The sequence below is a fragment of the Mytilus californianus genome, unplaced genomic scaffold, assembly GCF_021869535.1.
Source record: "Mytilus californianus isolate M0D057914Y unplaced genomic scaffold, xbMytCali1.0.p SCAF_5, whole genome shotgun sequence".
In the NCBI taxonomy this organism is placed as follows: Eukaryota; Metazoa; Mollusca; class Bivalvia; order Mytilida; family Mytilidae; genus Mytilus; species Mytilus californianus.
The window spans coordinates 38925704-38947100 of record NW_026262701.1 but is presented as its reverse complement, the minus strand read 5'-3'; the positions used below and the strand labels follow the sequence as shown (position 1 = coordinate 38947100).

The following is a 21397-nucleotide window of genomic DNA, read 5'->3' as shown; positions in this document are numbered from 1 at the left end:
TTGCCGGCTCATCTGCATGTTCTACAAAGGAATTGTCCATTTGATTGACAAAAATTATGTCCGCAGTGGAAGAGGTTCTGTAGAAATACTGTGAATAAAGAAGATTAAAGAAGCCAGATCATTTAATTTCACATTCAGATATATTGATGATGTTCTTTCCATTAACAATCCAAATTTTTCTGATTTGGTTCCATTAATATATCCTCCAGAACTAGAAATTAAAGAAACAACAGACACGGCTTCCTCTGCCTCATTTTTAGACTTATACCTCGAATTGGACATAAACGGTCATCTCAGTACTAGAATCTATGACAAACGAGACGATTTTAATTTTGAAATTATCAGTTTCCCCTACCTTAGTAGCAATATACCAACTTCACCTGCATATGGGATATACATTTCCCAACTCATTCGGTATTCAAGAGCTTGCAGCTGCTACTCAGACTTTATAAAACGTCACCAGTGTCTGAACCAGTGTTATGTCAAAGAACGTGTCGTCCTTTTTCTAAAAAAAAAAAATCATCGGAAGGTACCAAGACATAATTGATAAATATTCCGTATCAACTTCACAGATAATTCATGATGTTCTTGACGTATAGATTCTAGGTACTGGCGTTGTTTATCATCTTAATTACGTGTTATAGTGTTCTTTTATTTGTCTTTGTAAATTATTTACCTTTACTGTTTAGTCCATTTTTTGGTAATATCCATTTAGTGTGGCTCGGTACTTATGCATCCCGCCAATGTGTTGTTGTGCTGTGGTCATGTTTTGTATTCTTGTCTTTCATTTTTGCTTATGTGCTTTGTCTATATGCCATTTTGTTTTTCTTTGTTGATAAATTTGTTTGTTTTTTTAGTGATTCAGATTATAACACGAACTGCTGTACTCCTATTTTTGACATTTTTACCTATTTTGTCTGTTTGATTTGTTCACACATTGTTGTCAAGATAATGGAATTTTATGCGACTGCCATACAAGTGAGAGGTTTAGCTAGTTAAAAAACCACGTTTGATCCACCATTTTCTACATAAGGAAATGCCTGTACCAAGTATGGAATATGACAGTTGTTTTCTATTCGTTTGATGTGTTTGAGCTTTTGATTTTGCCATTTGATAAGGGACTTTCTGATTTGAATTTTCTTTGGAGTTCGGTATTTTTATTATTCTACTTTTTAGCAATTTTCATTGATAAGTTTTCTGCTTACTAAGTTAGTTTGATAAGATCTACTTGTGATAGATCAATGATATTTTATATGAAGTTGCATTAATATCAGTTCATATCAGTTTGGCGACTATTTCAAATTCCTGCTTCCTAGTTCATGGTCTAGCCACTTTCAATTAATAAGCAATTTTTAACGTTAGGTTTTCTGCTTAGTCAGTTTGAAAAGGAACTACTTTGTGATAGATCAATGATATTTTCTATAAAGTTGCATTACTATCAGTACATATAAGTTTGACAACTATTTTGAGACCCTGCTCCCTAGGTCAAGGTCCAGTGACTTTGAATTAATTAGCGATTTTTCAATGTTAAGTTTTCTGCTTACTAAGTTAGTTTGATAAGATCTACTTGTGATAGATCAATCATATTTTGTATGAAGTTGCATTACTATCAGTTCATATTAGTTGGACTACTATACTGAGGCCCTGCTCCCTTGGACATGGTCCTGTGACTTTGAATTAATTAGCAAGTAATGTTGCTGTCCATCAGATTGTCTTTTACTGATTTTTATTTGCGACAGGCGAGACATATCTCTGTGTCAACAGTTTATTTTAAGTATCATTATTTATATGATTAATTTTTTGTATTATTATCATTTATTTTGTTTTATTATTATTATTATTTTCATTATTCAAAGATGAAAAAATATTGAATCGTTTTCAACTTGCGGTAATGTGATATACCGTATAATATGACTGATTGCAAGTAAACATGAAAGGTTATATTTCTCAAATTAATTCTCTGAAATTCATTACCTAAAATATAGATACCTAAAACTATCGTAGATAACCTTACAATCAAACAGAACTGACAATTTTTGTATGCAAAAGGTTCGTTGCTTTAATAAACTCTATGTCATGCTAACCTTTCTGAAACTCTTAGATCTAGTTTTAGAAGTAAAATGTAAGTTTTGCACGAAACTTTCAGAAACTCCAAAAATCCTAATAGAATTTTTTTTTTTTTTTTTTTTTCATCTAAATCATTTTTGTAGTTACGCAAGCAGCAATGTCTTATCTTCAATAGGCATTTTGTACCAGCAACTTTTAAAAAGTATTAACTAGACTTTTAGCATTATACATGTAGTTGTTAACCTTTTATTTTAGTTTTTGAATTGAACGTTCAACTTTTGGGTGTTTACCATTAGAAAATACAAATTCAGTCCTACCTTTGCAAAGGGAGAGCCTGACTCAATATGTTTTTTCTCTTTTTCATTTTGATCATTTATGTCTTTCTGGGTATCGTAAACTATTTTATATATTTTATTTACACATATACAGGTAAAGATCACTAATCTTAATTATAATTATTCAGATGAAGATGATTTCCACATTAATTGTGATATTTTGCTGTATACTGGTTGTGAAATCTGAAACTTGTCTTGGGAACCAGGAAAAATCTATTTTATCCGGTATAAAATCCTCCATAAAGACATTGGAAGAGAAGTTGGAAGGTAAGATACCAGTTCATTTATAGTAAACAGCTTAGCTGACGTTACTTAAAATCAGCAAACATCTTTTCAATTTATTCACAACATTTAAGCTCGGAGCGGTTGAGAGCTTGATAAGCTGACAATCAGATGCCTTTTGGTTATTTGTGTCGTTGGGTTGCTGTCTCTGTCATTTCTATCCCACATCTCCTTTTATTTATACTTATATTTCACTGAAGTGTTCTGTCGAGTATATATACATAAATAAGTCCGAGGTCCAAGAGGACATGTGCCAGCGAAATCAATCATAATACACATATAGGCAACATTAACCTTGTTGATACATGTATTAGCATTGTCACAGTGCTGACTTCACACAGAACAGTTATTTCACAGATTTGTATATTTGAGTTGATTCATTGCCTTATTCACCATTAAGGCGATCTCTTCGATGACAATTTGACAAAGGGATATATATTTTAAAAGGCACAAACTTAAAGACGTAAATGAAACGGTTAAACGCCATTATTCCGACAGCTCAAATACGTATATACGTAATTGAAATCTGTGTGTATTTATTTCTTATATCTATTTTATTTTAATTTATCATAATATTATTGAAAAGTGAGATATTCGTTTTCCCTCCGCATATCGGTGATGTCCGCAATTAGGCGAATTTCCTCTAGAGGTATATTATTCAATTATGTATTTTCGCGCCTTTCCAGAAATCGTTTATGTATTTACAGTATTCACAAAAAATGGATATATACAGAACTATTTCCGTATGGATAGACTTCGAATTCCGTATATACGGAATTATGACGTAACAATTCTTAATATACGCAAATACAGACTATACAGAATTTTAATTGCGTATATATTAGCAGAATTTGAATTATGTTATACAGGGAATTATTCATACAGATTCTCATCAAACTTTTTTCAACACATTAGGCTGGATCAGAATATGATTTGCTTTATAGAATACAGAATCTATTCTGTATATTGGTATTGTGGCTCCAATATGGCCAAATCCGACCCGCCACCTTATGGATTAGGTGGGCGACTCTGTGTCTCATTTAAAACAACCTAGGACTAGAAAATATCTTTAATATGCTTAAAAGTGAGGCAAACTGATTCATTCTTTAACGCGACGTATGGGTGGTAATCTACTTGGGCCCCGTATTGTGATGCGTTAACATACACTGTACATTTTACAAGATATTGTCAATAATAGCTGCAGTATCTGTTTCTTCAATATTCGCATTTTAAAATTGACATTCAGCATCACACGCTTATTAAGAGACATTGACGCCAGTTTACTCCAAAATAAAAATTAAAAATCTATACATTAGTGTTATGCACAGCCAGTTACAGGATTTTTTTTAGTTGTTATTGGCTTTGAACTAGCTGTCAGTAACTGCGATGACTCTCAGATCTGTACTTTGTGTTTTTGTTGTTATGAGGGATGTATAAATTCCCTTCCACGTCCGGTCTGTGTTTTTGTTAGATGTTTTTCCGCTTTGTGTCGATCGGATGAGTTAAGCCCTTTTCAACTGATTTTTATAGTAGTTTGTTCTTAGTTTGAACTGTTACACCACTGTCCCAGGTAAGAGGGGGGGGGGGGGGGGGGGGGTGGAGCCTTCAAACATGTTTAACCCCGCCACATTCTGTATGTGCCTGTGTCACAAATAGAAACTGGGTGTATCTTGTGACTGGGTAATGTGTTGGCCTGGAACCACACACACACAATAATCAGTACGACAAGTCTGCAAGGACTCTGACTCTGGGACTAGCTCTTGCAACAAAAGACGACTCTGGTTAGCGCGATGTATAATTTAATAAGTTCAGCATGGAATACAATTGTACAGAGTTGGAACTGCTCAGTGTAACACTAAATCCAATCTGCCACATCAAAATAATAACACAGTTTTTATAACAAAGCAAAAATAACTTGAATAGACTTCACAAATATTTCTCTAAATAAGTGACAAATTCAACTAACGGATTAAAGACAAAAAATAGCATATAGCTAATAATTAACAATAGAACATACAGACTTATCTATGGAATTAAAGTCTTGTCTTGTCATATACGAATAATAGATCAATTGAAGAAAAATGTCGCTAATTGAAAAACAAATTAAAACATGAAATTAGATTAGCTTAATCTTCTAAACTTGACTTAAACCTTTCACAATAAAAATAACAAAATCCCTTAGTGAAATATTACAAATATAACAAAAACAGTGATTTTACAAAATCTTTTACAAAATGTCCGAAAAGTCTCAAAATCAATTTTGTCAATTTTTCCACTGTGACACCTGTCCCAAGTCAAGAGCCTGTTGTTGGGTACACGACAACTCGTACCTCCGGCAACAGCAATTTATTTGATATGCATACTCAGAGACATATATACACACATATATATATATATATGACATATATGGCTCTGGCATACTCAAAGATTTGTATACTATACAAATCCGTGGCATATTAAATAACTATGATCATACAATAAACTAATCATTGGTCATTAGTGGATAAAATTAGAGCGGGTTTGTTTAGATAAGAAATAAACATAGAGAAGTTTTATGCTAAAAATATTAGGTACGAGTTGGTAGAAGTACGAGTTGGTAAAAATAGGGTACGAGTTGGTTGAGTACGAGTTGCCGAAGGTACGAGTTGACATGTATCCCCTGTAGATCAGTGGTTGTCGTTAGTTAATGTCTGTCAGTCATATTTGTTTTTCGTAAATTGTTTTGTTATAAATTAGACCGTTAGTTTTCTCAATTGAATTGTTTCATATTTTTCATGTCGGGACCTTTTATAGCCGACTATACGGTACGGGTTTTTTTCATTGTTGAAGGCCGTACTGCCTATAATTGCTTACATCGACTTTATTGGAACTTCGGTGGATACTGAGTTGTCTCATTGGCAAGCATAGTTACCACATCTTCTTATTTTTATATTACACAAGAACAAACAAAAGACACTTGAAACTAGTTAAACCAACGTAAATATATATATATATTGACCTCCATTGGATTTTGTTTTGTTATTGTAACGTGTACACAGGATAAGCGTGTCTTTTTCTATTTTAGAATAGGTTCGTTACCAGTTTAATACATGATCCAAAAGATTCTATTTACAAAATATCGAACAAGTAAACTTTATTCATAAATTGACATCAATGAAATATAACTGCTCTTTGCGTTCTATAATGAACTATGATCTATAACTAGTATTCTACTTCAAATATATACAACTGGTACAAATTTTTACTATTACAAATTTGTCCTGGGTCAGGAACACACTTATCCTCTTGGTACAATTATGTACCCTACAAGTTAACACACTTGTATAATGTATAATACGGTACAACTTGTAAACTTCAACTTGTACAAGTCCGTGTTTCTAACAGGCAACAACCTGTTCTTTATTACACTTAAAGTAATAGTATCTATCATATAAGAGACAACGATCTCGAATATCCACGTACCGTACCTTGGTCTTATGTCTCCGTAGACAAATGACCATACGCTCCACAGAGAGTCAAATTGTAAACAAGCATATCACTGCAACTACCCAGCTTAAGGCCTCGTCCGAACATTTGAAAGTCCCTACTATGTACTGGTTACCTAAATTGCACAAAAAACCATCTAAATTCCGTTTCATCTCCGCATCTAGTAAGTGTTCTACTACTAATCTATCAGTGCTTCTAACTACCTCCCTTACTACTATCAAAGAACTTGTTATTAACTTTTGTAATAAAGCTTATGAACATAATGGTATTAATTATTTTTGGAGTGTTAAAAATTCTTTAGAGGTTTTAGATAAAATACATGCTTTTGATGGTCCTTTTAATTCTGTTGACAGTTATGATTTTTCTACTCTCTATACTACACTTCCACACAATCTTATCAAGAAAAAGTTTTCATATTTAATTAAATGGTCTTTTGAAAAATCTCATTACAAAGTTATTTGCTGTAACTCGTTTAAAGCCTTTTTCTGTAACGAAAAAGGAAAGTATGCTAGATACACTTACTGGAAATGTGAAGATATGATTGAAGCTTTAAATTTTCTCCTGGACAACATATATGTACGTTTCGGCGATAGAATGTATCGACAGGTAGTAGGTATTCCTATGGGCACTTACTGCGCCCTTTAATAGCAGATTTATTCCTGTATTGCTATGAATCTCAGTTTATGACCAAACTCAGTAAAGACACGTCATTGTTACATTTGGTTGATACATTCAACAATACCTTCTGTTATCTAGATGATATTTTTTCGTTAAATAATCCAGAGTTCTCTAAATTCTACCGAAATTTACCCAATAGAACTTACTTTAACTAAATCTAACATAAACAGCAGTAGTTGTCCTTTTCTGGATTTGGACATTTCAATCTCTAAAGGAAAACTCCATACGAAAATTTACGACAAAAGAGACGATTTTTCATTCCCTATTGTTAATTTTCCTTTTTTAGACGGCGATGTTCCTTTGGCTCCATCATACGGTGTATATATATCCCAACTCGTTCGTTATGCCCGGGTGTGTAGTGATGTCATAGATTTTAACGAACGTAATCAATGCATCACTGGTAAATTATTAAATCAAGGATTTCGTTACCATAAATTACGTAAAACTTTTGCTAAGTTCTTTCATAGATACAAAGATTTGATTAGTAAATTTGGCTGTACTTGTAGAAAACTGATTAAAAACGGTATTTCACATGCTAAATTTTACGGTAATATTGTACTTAAAGCGCGGAAATCACTATGTGATCCGTGTAAACTCATCGAACCTTTAAACAGGCTTATTAGTAAAGGTTATCTTACCAATGTTGTAATTAGATCTTTGAATATAGTTTACATTGGGACTAATATCGATTTTGTCATCAGCAAATTAAAACATAACTAAATTTGTATTTTTTTCAAGTGGGATGTATAAAGACACACCCACGTTCGTTTAGATCTATAAAGAGGTTAAACTCCTAACTATCCTACTGTCTGTCGATACATTTATTTTTGGCATTGCACTAGTCATGTCTTCTTTGACTGTCCATGACGTTAACATACTAAATCCCTGGGATGTGTTTTAGTTGATTTTAGTCTCTGATGCATGATTTTTTATTATTAATTGTTTTGGCTTTTAACTAGCTGTCAGTAACTGCGAGTACTCTCAAATCGTACTTTCTTGTTTATTTGACCTGTTGATACTAATTGTATTGCTTTTTTGTTATTTGATGTTATTCAGGGTTATATCTGGTCTATATACCAGCTTTGATAAGTGTTTGGTATAACTATAAATTTTCACTTCGTACTATGAACATCAAAATTATTTATTTTGTAAAAATATTTCCTTTCTCTATTGGTACTGTACACGTATACCTAACAATAAAATTATTTTCATTTACCTGTGTTTAAAGTTATTGCAAATGGATGGTATTTTTGTTCGAGCATATTGTTTTTCTTTAATTGTTTAACATTTCTTACCGATATAACATGTTACTTTTATTATTCTTCCCTTAGTTTATTTATTTTGTATTCAAAATTATTTATTTTGTAAATATATTTCCTTTCTCTATTGGTACTGTACACGTATACCTAACAACAAAATTATTTTCATTTACCTGTGTTTAAAGTTATTGCAAATGGATGGTATTTTTGTTCGAGCATATTGTTTTTCTTTAATTGTTTAACATTTCTTACCGATATATCATGTTACTTTTATTATTCTTCCCTTAGTTTATTTATTTTGTATTCAAAATTATTTATTTTGTAAATATATTTCCTTTCTCTATTGGTACTGTACACGTATACCTAACAACAAAATTATTTTCATTTACCTGTGTTTAAAGTTATTGCAAATGGATGGTATTTTTGTTCGAGCATATTGTTTTTCTTTAATTGTTTAACATTTCTTACCGATATATCATGTTACTTTTATTATTCTTCCCTTAGTTTATTTATTTTGTATTTACATTGTGTCATAGGTCAAATTTATTTGTTCAGTGTATGTTCAATGGTGTTAATATGTCCTTTGATTGAGTTAAGCTATTTCAGTTGATATTTTATAGTGTGTCTTTCTATGTTGTGATGTTACACTATTGTTTCAGAAAAAGGGTGAAGGTTTGGTACCATTAAAACGTTTAAACCCGCTGCATTTGTTTGCACCTGTCCTAAGTCAGGAATCTGATGTTCAGTAGTTTTCGTTTGTTGATGTGGTTCATAAGTGTTTCTCGTTTCTCGTTTTTTATATAGATTAAACCGTTGGTTTTCCCGTTTGAATGGTTTTACACTAGTAATTTTTTGGGGCCCTTTATAGCTTACTGTTCGGTGTGAGCCAAGGCTCCGTGTTGAAGACCGTACTGTGACCTATAATGGTTTACTTTTATAAATTTTGACTTGGATGGAGAGTTGTCTCATTGGCACTCATACCACATCTTCTTATATCTATATAAGCAACAAATTGCTCCTGCTTATATACTACAATGGTAGCCGTACCATTCTTGAAGGAGGGGTGTTCTTCCAAAAAGCCTCATTCCTCACATTATAGTTTCCGTTGGAACACCCCTTCATATTTGACTTGACCCAAGGTTTACCCGCCAAATGTCTTATTCTTTTCTATGTTTTATAAAAGTATAGACAAATACATAAAATAAGTCTTCTGCCAAACTGTAACTAAGGTAAACTATCGAACGGATGATACAAAATCATCATATTATGTTTTTTTTCACCAAAATATGAAAATGAAAATGAACCCTATTGTGATACATACAGCCATGCATTAAGAACAATGACCCGTGGTTATGGAGGCTCCGTTTACATGTTCTCAATAAAAAATATACGCCAAGTTTACGACAAATTACCTTGTTTCTCCTATTTTCTTGTCTTTCATAAAAATATGACATTTCCGCGACAAAATTAAATAAAACTTAGTTGAGTTATACAAGTGGTGGAAAGTGTTATGATCAAAGAGGGCGGGTAGGGTTATCCAACTCTTATATATTTATTTATGTAGTTAATAGTGGTAAAACCTCACTCCCTTGTTACGAAAGGAGGAAAACCCAAGATCTAGTAAAAAGAAGGTAAATAAAGAGACAAAAACAAAACCGGGGACTATAACATCACTAAATGACAATGGACACACAAACGCCGAAATATAAAGACAAATAAAATATCCGGACCCGTAAAACGAAAAAAAAAATGGGGCGAGGACAAGGATAAGGACCCAGCAGTTGCAATATACATGTGTATCAACTCTAAGGCAATTGAGACAAATATCCCGCATGAGAAGATTAATCGGAATCTAAACGGACAACCAAAAATATTATCGAGAACAGAGTTGGTCTTTTGGAGAAAATTAACCCATACACTTATGACAGATGCAATGTCGGAATAATGAGCTGTCGGAATAATGGGATGTCGGAGTAATGGGCTGTCGGAAAAATGGGATGTCGGAATAATGGGCTGTCGGAATAATGGGATGTCGGAATAATGGTTGTAGGACTAACGGGGTGTCACCAAATGAAACTGGTGTAAAGACTCAAAATCAAAATAATCCTTACATTTAAATAAAAGCTAAAGTTTTTTGTCGACGCTATCCCTTTTCTATTCAACTGAACATTTTCAGATTTAATTGGTTTAGGAAGGTGTAGCTAAAAATGACATGAATATTTATTTCAAAGATTTTTGGAAATACATCAACTAAAACTCGAAAAAATCATGAATAACAAAATACTTAGATTCCCCAGGAATATATTACCTTAGCTGTATTTTGCAAGACCATTCAGAATTTTGGGTCCTGCGTGCTCTTCAAATTCTTACTTTATTTGGCCTTTATAACTTTTTGATGAATCTTTTGTAGACAAAACACGCGTTTGGCGTACCGAATTTTAATCCTAGTATCTATGGAGAGTTTATTTTTTAACAGTTTTGATATCAATATATATATTTAGGAAAATCACCGAGATGTAGACCAGGATGGAAGGAATATAAAGATCACTGTTATTTCTTTTCTACTGACAAAAAACCCTGGCATGAGGCGGAGGTACGTGTTATGAAATTCTTATTTTGAATATAATGAAAAAAATAGGCAAATGATACCTCAAATTGAATTGAAAAGTTGAATAATTATGTTTTATATATATACTTGAATGGCTAAGTTTTAATTACTATACCAGAAGATTACGTGGACTTTCCTGTAAAGGAGAATCCTGTATCTTATCAAAATCTTCAAAAATGTAATGCTATTGAATTTTTGTCCTCCTGTACTCTAATTTGACGATATTTTCCCTTATGCAGTGACCTTAAAACTTCGACCACCGCACAGCGCAAGTGCGAGGAAAAATCGTGATGAAAAAACGTAAACAAACTTGCACTAGAAAGTATTACTAAATAGTAACAAATTAAATACACCAAAATCATGTCACAACTGTTAAGGAATAGTTTAATTAACAAATGGGAACGCATGGAAATTAAAAAAAAAATTTAACAGCACTCAATCAATTCACTTATTTTTCACGTGCTCCACGAATCTGGGTTGATTATTTATCAATGTCACTATCCGGTAAACTTCGGCAACAAAGTCGAAAGTTAATTAGTTTGCGTTCAAAATCACTGAATGACTTAATATTTCACGGCCGACACTCGGCTAACCGAGAGATTGGTCGGTTAATTTATATTAAGTATGCGGCTATATGGGCGGTTGGTCTGTTAATCGGGTTAGCTAAAGTCTGTTAATCAGGTGTTATCGAGAAAATCATTGCAAGGTCAGTATGTTTCATTGTATAACTTTTTAAATATATTTGTATCATAAAAACTATTCATGTCTGGCAAAACAATTCGGAGTACTGAATATAGTGGTGTAATTATTTTTTTTCTAGCTTCGATAAACGATCTATAAAATGAAAAGGGGGGTTACTCATCAGTAAATTTATACACATATTACACACACAAAATGTACACAAAAATGACAAGTTGGTTGAATTTACTTGCATGCAATATTTTGAACATCGAAAAAAGACAGGCATTATGTTTGTTAACCATATTAATATCATTATGTGAAAAATCTACACGAAACACTGTATTTTGGTGACATAAATCAATATTTATTAAAAATCTGGTCTGTTAATGGGTCGAATGTATAAAACCCGGTCTGTTAATTGGTCTGTTAAGAGTTATGAATGACAATAAAAGTATAATTTGATTGCTATATGGGGTGTTATCTGAACAAATGGGTAGGTTCAAGACGAGTGGCTAAAATATACGGAAACAACACATGAACAATGAAACATAAATTTAGACAATGGAAATTGAAAATTGATAAAAATGGTTTCAAAAAGTGTAATATCAAAATAGAAAATGACAATGATGACTTGGTAGAAAAGACAATGCATACCGGAAAACGCATGGAATTTAAGCAGCTGCATTGCAACACATGACAGATTCATAGATGTTGCAGACTTTGAACATACACAAAAAATAAGGCTGATTGATAACTTGGCGTAAATAATAAATTCATGCATATCCCAGTGGCCAATCAGTCCATATCACGCTATATTGAAGTGACACACCGTTCAATAAAATGCAAAGAAAGTCAAAATAAAAATGCTATTACTATAAGGATACTGATGCACCGTATTGTCATTTTTTCTTCACAAGTAAATCTCACGCTTAACTTTTTCAATGGGATAATATAAAGGTAGCAAAACTATTGTCGTGGCTAAATAACTCTTAACTGACACGATTTAAATTGTCCAACCCATTAACAGACTTTATTCCCCTAATATTCATTTAAATGTGGTATTACTCAAGTTATACTACAATTATGAAATATTTCTCAATGTCAATTATTTTTTAGAACCAAAATACTATTTTGTTTCCTTTAAATGATATCTAAAAATGGTTTTTTTTCGCCTTTTATCCAAAAAATTGCTATGCGTATAAGCATAAAAACCACATACTTGCGCGACGCCTTTTAGTTTTACTGAAAACTGAGCAGGCTATGAAATTATTTTACAGGTGGAAAATGTTCTATGATAGATATCATTTTGTCAGACACTTTTCTTCTTTTGATTATGTTCTCATAATATGCCAAAAATCTGTATATTTAACAGAGTTAAACATTAAATTGTGCGTTTTACTCTTAACAGACGTATAACCGACCCGATTAACAGACCAACCGCCCATATAGCCGCATACTCAATATAGATTAACCGACCAATCTCTCGGTTAGCCGAGTGTCGGCCGTGTATTTGTCGATAATATATTATAGATGGGTAAGAAATGTAAAAAACGGCATAGAGGACTTAGTTGAGTGTATATACATGCATCGTTTCGATAATTTTAGAAACATTAAATGCCTTTTTAAACTTTAAGGTATTGTTTTTTAATGGGAAAAAGAGGGGGGGGGTCAAATTTGTTTTTTTAACACAATGCTTTGTGTTTGTAGGTAGAGTGTCGAAATCTAGGAGGGTACCTAACACAAGTTACTGATTCTTCAGAAAATGCCTGGATTGTTTCTATGATTACGAGCAAAAGTAAGTTTATCGTATGTTTTCTTTTTAAGAAACCGAGTTTTACAAGTCATTTACTGGGTTATAGATGTGTCGTCACCCGGACTTCTCTCTTCCTGCAATAAAACTAATGCTGAATAGAGATGTTGTTACTAGATTTAAGCAATCAACATAATAATTGATAAACTAATAGTTAAAATCATTGTCAACTAACATCTCATATATATAAAATTTTATAAATCGGGTTTTTGATAACGAAAAAAAATTGGATTTCATTTAAAAATGTCGAATTCTCGGTACACCTATGCAAAATTTTAGATGATGCGGAACACTTATTCCTTCATTGCCAAATCAGCAGTAATATCAAAAATCCCCTCATAAATGCAGTTAAAACCCATTATCCTAATTTTAACCAGCTTGACTCAAACTTTAAACTTAAAACTATTTTAGGTCCCAATAAAGATAATTTGTCTAGTGTTGTTGGCTATATAAAGCAATCAATGGAGTTGCGAAAATAAGGTCCACATTGGTCATTTATCTAGTATATTCTTATATATATATATATATAAGTACATGTACGTCTAAACAAGTGGCAACTCTACGACAGATCCATCCATAGGATCACCAGTGAAGGTGATACAGGGCCGAAAACACATATTATATTCATAATTACTCTAAATATCAGCACAACAATGTTAAATCTGCAAATTTGCGAAAGCAAATTTTTGTTCTTCCCTCGCCGGGATTCGAAGTCATGCTATTAGGATATCGAGACAACACCGCCTGCACCGTATCCAGCGCTCTAGACCACTCGGCCACCTAGACTGAACAAAAATTCAGCTTTCGGTGGCAGAGTGTTACCTTTCCTCGTCAGTAGAATCTAGAGTTGTAACACAGTATATGATATATTAGGCATGAAGATGGAATTGATTGCAGATTAGCTAAATTATCTATGGTAAGGATCGTAAGTTACAGTCACAGAAATAACTACTACGTCTAAACAAGTGACAACTCTACGACAGATCCATCCATTGATCCATCGTAGAGTTGTCGCTTGTTTAGACGTACTTATATACTAAATAGTCTAGACTAAGTATCAATATTCAGACCTGATCTCCTTAATTCAAAACACTCTCCAATATAACAGCCCATTTTTCCATAAGAGATATATTTTCTTATGTCAAGAGCCATAAAAATTTGAAAGATTTATTCAAGTTTTTAAAATTATAAAAATTTTTAGAAATTTTTTGAAAAAAATCTTCTCTTTTGACATCATACAGTGGACATTCTAATAAAAAATGAAGCTCATCCTCAACTTTACCAAGTGAGCAATTTAAACAAAGACGCTCGGATCTATTTATATGTATTTTGAATATCTGTCTGTCTCATTTTTTAAAGAGTGAGCGCTTATTTTTAATAACATATAAAGTTGAATTCTTTGATTCGTCGTTTTTACGTCATGCCGGATAACAAATTGGACCTCGTTATTTTAGAAGTATAGATTTTTGTCATTCAATTTCATCATATATCTAATAATTTTTGGAACTTGGGGTTAATTATACAGAAGTGATTCAGCAGTATTACTGGATGGGTGCTACAGATTTTAAAGAGGGTAATTGGAGATGGGTGAATGATTTGTCTAAAGTACATTTTACCAGTTGGACCTCGGGTCAACCTGATAATGCACATGGCAAAGAGGACTGTGCTCATCTCGGGCATGGACATAACTATACATGGAATGACCATGTGTGCAGCAATACATTTGCGTATATTTGTGAAAGTCCTCAGGTACGTGATCTTACAAATTTCTTCGTAATATTTGACTTAATATCATTTATCTTATAAAGAGCATTGTAAAAAGGAATATCGTCCTAAGTTTTCTCGTTTGAATTGTTTTATATTTGTCAAATCGGGGCTTTTTATAGCTTACTATGCGGTATAGACTTTGCTCATTGTTGAAGGCCGTACGGTGACCTATAGTTGTTAATTTCTGTGTCATTTGGTCTCTTGTAGATAGTTGTCTGATCGACAATCATACCACATCTTCTTTTTTTTATATAATCATCACTATGACAGCAAATCTATACACATATCAAGTATCTCTAGATGCGTTAATTGGTCAACGATAAATCGTTCAATGTGAATTGATATGTGGTCCAACGTATACAAATACAAAATAGTAATGCGTGAATGTTATTACGTGGAATCACGTGTTTACAGTTACAACACAAGTTTGAGCTTTTTAAAAAGCTGTGGACTGCTTCGCTCTATCCTAATTTAAGGTAATACGTATGCATGTGGTTGTTGATTTAGTATTGGAAATGTGGTATTTTTAGATATTCATTGATATAAAATGGATGTCTTAGACATGGAATATCAATTTTTGTATATATATTAAGATGAACTTTTCTTAAATTTTAAACTGGCTGTTCAGTGTTGTACGTTATACACCCATGCTTCTAACAAAAAATTCGATTCACTTGTTAAAATTTAAAACATTTACAAAACACGACTCTCGAGATGTGCCTCTCTGGATATGTGCCCAGATTGGCAGAAAGTATAAAATACAGATAATGCATTTTTGTAAACATTGTATAGGAAGATTGTTTAGCTAAACAAATCGTGCATATTACAGATTAACAAAGCAAATAAACAGGTATTAAAAAATTGATATTTCAATATTGAATTTTAGTGTGTAAAATTTGCATAATAAAACTAACATGAATTAATAACACTTGATCGGAACTGAAATACACATAGTTAATTTTCCGGCATTTGATGTCTTATCCTGAGACGAGAAAAGTCTGTAATTCTTTATCTCATTTAAGCCAATAGCTGTTGATGTATCTCAGCCAAATCATAAAGCAACCAATCAGAATCTTTACATGATAAGTAATTATTTCAAGATGGCGTGTATATCGACTGAAACTAATAGCTCCGCACCGTGATGCGAATCAGTGAATGTTGTAGCTATAGATATGTTGATAATCAAATAGCTCTCACGTGTTTTTTCATGTCTGACATTTCCTATATGAAATTTGGTGAATCTTTTTAACAAAGACTTATCTTTTTGTATTTTAATGTAGGGGTCAAATTGTCTTCCATACTCAAGACTGTTAAAGCGTGTTGTCAGAAGAAAGTAACAACATACAGCCTGTCGTAAAAAAGTAAAAGAGAAATAAAGTTTGATTCATATTTAATTTGTGTACTTTTGTATTTCGATATATGAATGTGCAGTGTTGTACAATCCAGTATCATTTCAAATTCGATAGTATACCAAATGATATGAAGTGCGTTAAGTTTCCGTGGAAATTTTGGTTATACAGCTAGCTATTTGCGATCAACATGCATTTTTTGTGTTGGGCTTCGATATGAAGTAGTCAGTTTCCACTTAATTTGGTAATTTGTTCAATTAAAACTTGATTTCGTTTTTATTTGGATGTTGTGCATACTATTTTCACTTTGTAGCGCGATATCCTTGCGCAATGCTCGATTAGATGCACGGGTTTGTCCATATTTCAAACCTTACCTTTCTATACTGTATTTTCTTTTACGTTTTTGTCTGTTCTGACAATTTTTAATCGTTAGTTTCACCGACATTCTTTTTTTTAATACAATGATTTTTTAGATTTAATTTTTAATGTTTTAATTCCTACTTTTTGTTTTATTACTCAATAAATGAGAAAACAGTGGGACGTTTGTTGCTCATACTGATACCTTCAAGTAGACAGGTGTGGTATAAAGTTTAAATCCAAAAGTCTCTGAAATGGTTGTCGTTACAAATAAAAGGAGATACAGGGTTAAACTTTATTTCAAATAACCAAAACGACAAGGGATCATGACTCTTCTACAAAAGAAAGACGACGTTGTGACAGGATCCCAGACTAAAACGCTTGTCTGTCGTAATTGTTGGGTTGCTGTTTCGTAGATGAATATTATTCTTTTTCATACGAAATCAATGCTGTAAAGGAAAATATACCTGTATGTGCTTTTCTTTATGGAAGATATTCGTAAATGCTTTTAATCGAAGTTTATATGTAAAGGTATATACCCTTCAGTTACAATCACAAATATATTACGTTTGAACATTTTCCTATAATGAAACCTCAATAGTTCACTGGGATATAAAAACATGGTCACTTGGACTTTTCCCATCTGGAAGTAAAACAAATGATATACTTCGTGTCATTCTGAAGAGTCAGGTCTTTCCATCTGATTCTTACAGCTTGTTCTTGTGTTGTGCTGTTACACCACTGTCCAAAGTTGTGGAAAGGTTGAGCGCTCACAAACATGTTTCACCGTGCAATATTATATATGTGCAAGTCTTAAATCATGAACCTTTAATTCAGTATACGTCGTTAGTTGCTGTCTTCAGTCAAATTAGATTTTATTTATTGTTATGTCATAAATAAGGCCGTTGGTTTTACTCGTTTGAATTGTCTTACACTTTGTCATGTCGGGGTCTTTTATAGCTGATTATACGGTAAGGGTCAACTTCATTGTTGAAGGCCGTGAAGTGACTTATAGTTGCTCACATCTACGTCAATAGAACTCTGGTGGATAGTAGCTTCATTGACAATCGTATCAGATCATTTTAATTTTGTTATAAAGGGGGATTTTTTTAACTGTCCGGGATGTATTAATACACAGCCACGTCGGATCGAAATAAGTGCGTTATTCCAATGCCTAGTGTATGGTTATTGTGACACTTTATGTACCTTAACAAAAGAATCCTGGGAACAATTCTGTGAGGGATCCGCAGGCGGCCCCTTGTAATGCTATTTTGTCTCTATCCAAGATACCTCCCTTTTCCTCGCCCTTCATCACTATCGACACACTTTGCAAACTGTCGTATTTTATTTAATTTACATTTTCTCGTCCTAAATAAACATAACCGATGTTTTGTGCATAATTCAGGCCATTGGTTTTCTAGTTTTAATTGTTTCATATATTGTCATTTCGGGACCTTTATATAGTATATGTACTATACGGTATGTGTTATTGTTGAATGCCGTACGGTTTACTATAGTTGCTTACATCTTCGTCACTTGGTCTCTGTAGATTCTTCTGTCTTTGGAAGATCGATTGTATAAAGTTTGGAATTTGCTGATATTATCTATATATTTCGTGATTATGAAAAAAGAGATACATAGACAGAGCTCTATCAGTGTATTTTGCTTCCTGGTCTTTGTTTCGAGCTTACACGATGATACTCTACTACTTATCAGGATCAATGTGATGTCATTTGCTCACTGTCGTAACCCCTACGATGTTCTGTGTATACCGATTTGTCACAACATCAGTGATTAGTTTCACAAAAAAATCTTACGACTAAAGTTAATCGTAAGTCATGAACAATTCAGTATACTTACGATCAGCTTTAGTCCTAAGTTTTTTTTTGTGTGAAACTGATCACAGACTATTAGCACAGGCAGTTGTCTCTGGAAAAACTATATTCCTATATACCTAAAGATAACGCATGGTACTTAACTCGGTCGCGAACTTCCGTTATATTTCAATTTCTCGGTTGTCTACCCCTCTAAAACCTGTTATGCCGTAAATCTAAATTGATTTATCTACACATTGGCGTATTTCACGCCTACATTTGATGTCGGAATCACTCGTAGCAGGCCTCCCCAAGTTTGTCAACCGTAATTATTTCGTATGCCTACAACCGATTGGAAATATAAGAATTATAATAAAACAAGTCTGTCATGCAGTTCATCGTAAAGAATGAACTGGTACGATTTTAAACATCGTTTTTGCAGTTATGATTACTGGTTTTGAATAATTTTAGTTAGGTGAATTGAGTTGCCTCTCTTTGCCTGTAGATTTGTATGAAATCAAATAAAAGGTAAATACATTATGTTTATACTGTTTATTATGTGTTACCTCGGATTGCTGCAATATATAGTTACATTTATGAAAAAAGGGATAATTCATGTCCAGTTAATACAAAAAACCTATGGCACAAAATAAAAAACATGGATCAACGAAAAGTGTTTAAGAATTTCAACAGAGACTATCAAAGATCTGCAGCAACGCCAAACAAGGAATGCAAAAAAACATTAAGATAGCTTAGTGTTATAAACATAATTATGCTTATCCATCATGGCTCTACCATCTGTCGATACCTTTTCTATATTTTGGCATTGCACAAGGTCATGTTTTTCTCTGACTATCAATGACGTATTTACACTAAATCCATTGGAGGTTGGATGTGTACTGATTGATATTTTTGTCTTAGATGCATGCTTTTTTTATGAGTTGTTATTGGCTTTGAACTAGCTGTCAGTAACTGCAAGTACTCTGTTGTGGGGATGTATAAGTACCTTGCCACGTCCGGTTTGAATTAAAAATATATAGCTGTATTCTGAGCTCGCTTGAGAAAACAAGAGAGTATTTGTTTTGTTTTTTGCGATTTTTCAAATGTCTTTGCGGAATGAGTTTTACTCATTGTTGAAGGCCGTATGGTGACTTATAGTTGTTAACTTCTAGGGCGGATTACATTTGCGCGCATTTGGGATAACATTTTTTTACGTTTGCGCGCAACTTTTGATTACATTTGCGCGCATTCATTTTAAAGGTAACACCGGTAAAAATAAAGATAACTAATATATAATATGACTTTTGTTATTATGAATTTTGAAAAATATTTGTAAATTAAAATTATATATTTTTTTTCAAATCAAATTCTAAAAAAATATGAAGTGATCACCAGAAATCCCGTAATATCTTAAGACATACATTTAACTTAATTGCGAATACTTCAGAGTAATTTATATTCTTTTTCCTAATTTTATATTTTATCCAATTGTGATTGATTTATTAATCTTTAAGTCAGTTTGTAAAATTGCGTCAAGACCCAAACATGGAGTTTCATTTGTCAAAAACAAATCGGGTGCGGGAGGGGGGGGGGGGGGGGGTAGGGTCAATAGTGTACGATGGATTTACTTTCCGTTTCGACAGAACACTTAAGTCAGGGGATATTTCACACCGTAAATAATTTAATGCAAACTTTAAGGTATTTAACCAGATTCCCTTTGTCCTCTATGGGCATTACTCCCGTCAGCAGAATCCAGGCGTATTACAGACGGTCCGGAATCATTCCATGCTCACTACAATGAGCAAATGTATTCAGTACATCCATGTTTTTTTTATGATTTTATAAAGCAGTGGGCTTCAAATATTCAGCACGTTACGACATCTAAAATCGGTACTTTTATTATTTACATTTGCTATGTTTTGACATTTTTTATCTGTATATATATTTCCAGGATTAAGTGTTTGTGCATAATAAAACGAACTTATCCAGCTCGAAAATAATAGTTAAATAAATAAGTATAGGCGCCTGTTAAAACGTTTAAACCCGCTGCATTTTTATGCCCCTGTCCTATGTCAGGAGCCTGTTGTTTAGTTGTTGTCGTTTGTTGATGTGGTTCATAGGTGTTTCTCGTTTCTCGTTTCTTATATAGATTAGACCGTTGGTTTTCCTGTTTGAATTGTTTTACACAAGTTATGTTGGGGCCCTTTATAGCTTGCTGTTCGGTATGAGCCAAGGCTTCGTGTTGAAGACCGTACTTTGACCAAAATTGCTAACTTTTTATACAGTGTGACTTGGATGGAGAGTTCTCTCATTGGCAATCATACCACATCTTACTTATACATATAATCTACCTGTATTTACCTGAGTTTACCTGTAAAAAAAATGCGCACAAATGTAATCAAAAGCTGCGCGCAAACGTAATGATTTTTTCGCGCAAATGTAATGGTAATGCGCGCAAATGTAATGCATCGAACTTCTATGTTATTAGGTATCTTGTGGAGAGTTGTCTCATTGGCAATTATACCACATCTTCTTATTTTTGTAAAGACAACCATGACCATGTTTCTCTGCGGCTTCGACACATGCCCAATCCGCTTTCATAGTCGAACTTACAAATCCTACAAAAAAGTTATGACAATAGACATCATAGAAGCCTCATGTTTCAATTTGCTTCCGAATCTAGATTAAAACCAACAAATAGACAGTTGAAAAAGGGTTAACTCATCAGATCGATACAAAGCACAAAAAATAACAACAAAAACAAAAAGGACTCAAAGTAAAGATCTGAGAGTACTCGCAGTTACAAAAAGCCAACTTATAAAAAATCATGTACCTGATACCAAAATATCAATCAGTACACCTCCAACATCCAATGGATTTAGTGTAATGATAGTACTATTAACA

The 21397-nt window shown here is 33.0% G+C and overlaps 2 protein-coding genes across 2 annotated transcripts in view; both read left to right on the top strand.

The window, feature by feature from the left end:
• The window catches only part of LOC127701889 (leucine-rich repeat-containing protein 15-like), an 89697-nt gene that overhangs the window by 25788 nt on the left and 42512 nt on the right, over positions 1 to 21397 (top strand). The gene's annotated exons all lie outside the window — the stretch shown is intronic.
• On the top strand, positions 2015 to 16367 carry LOC127701902 (perlucin-like protein). Its single transcript, XM_052205881.1, has 6 exons — positions 2015 to 2049; positions 2531 to 2669; positions 10609 to 10700; positions 13104 to 13191; positions 14732 to 14955; positions 16254 to 16367. The coding sequence occupies exons 1-6, from the start codon at positions 2041 to 2043 to the stop codon at positions 16308 to 16310; spliced, it is 609 nt and encodes a 202-aa protein (XP_052061841.1). The 5' UTR covers positions 2015 to 2040; the 3' UTR covers positions 16311 to 16367.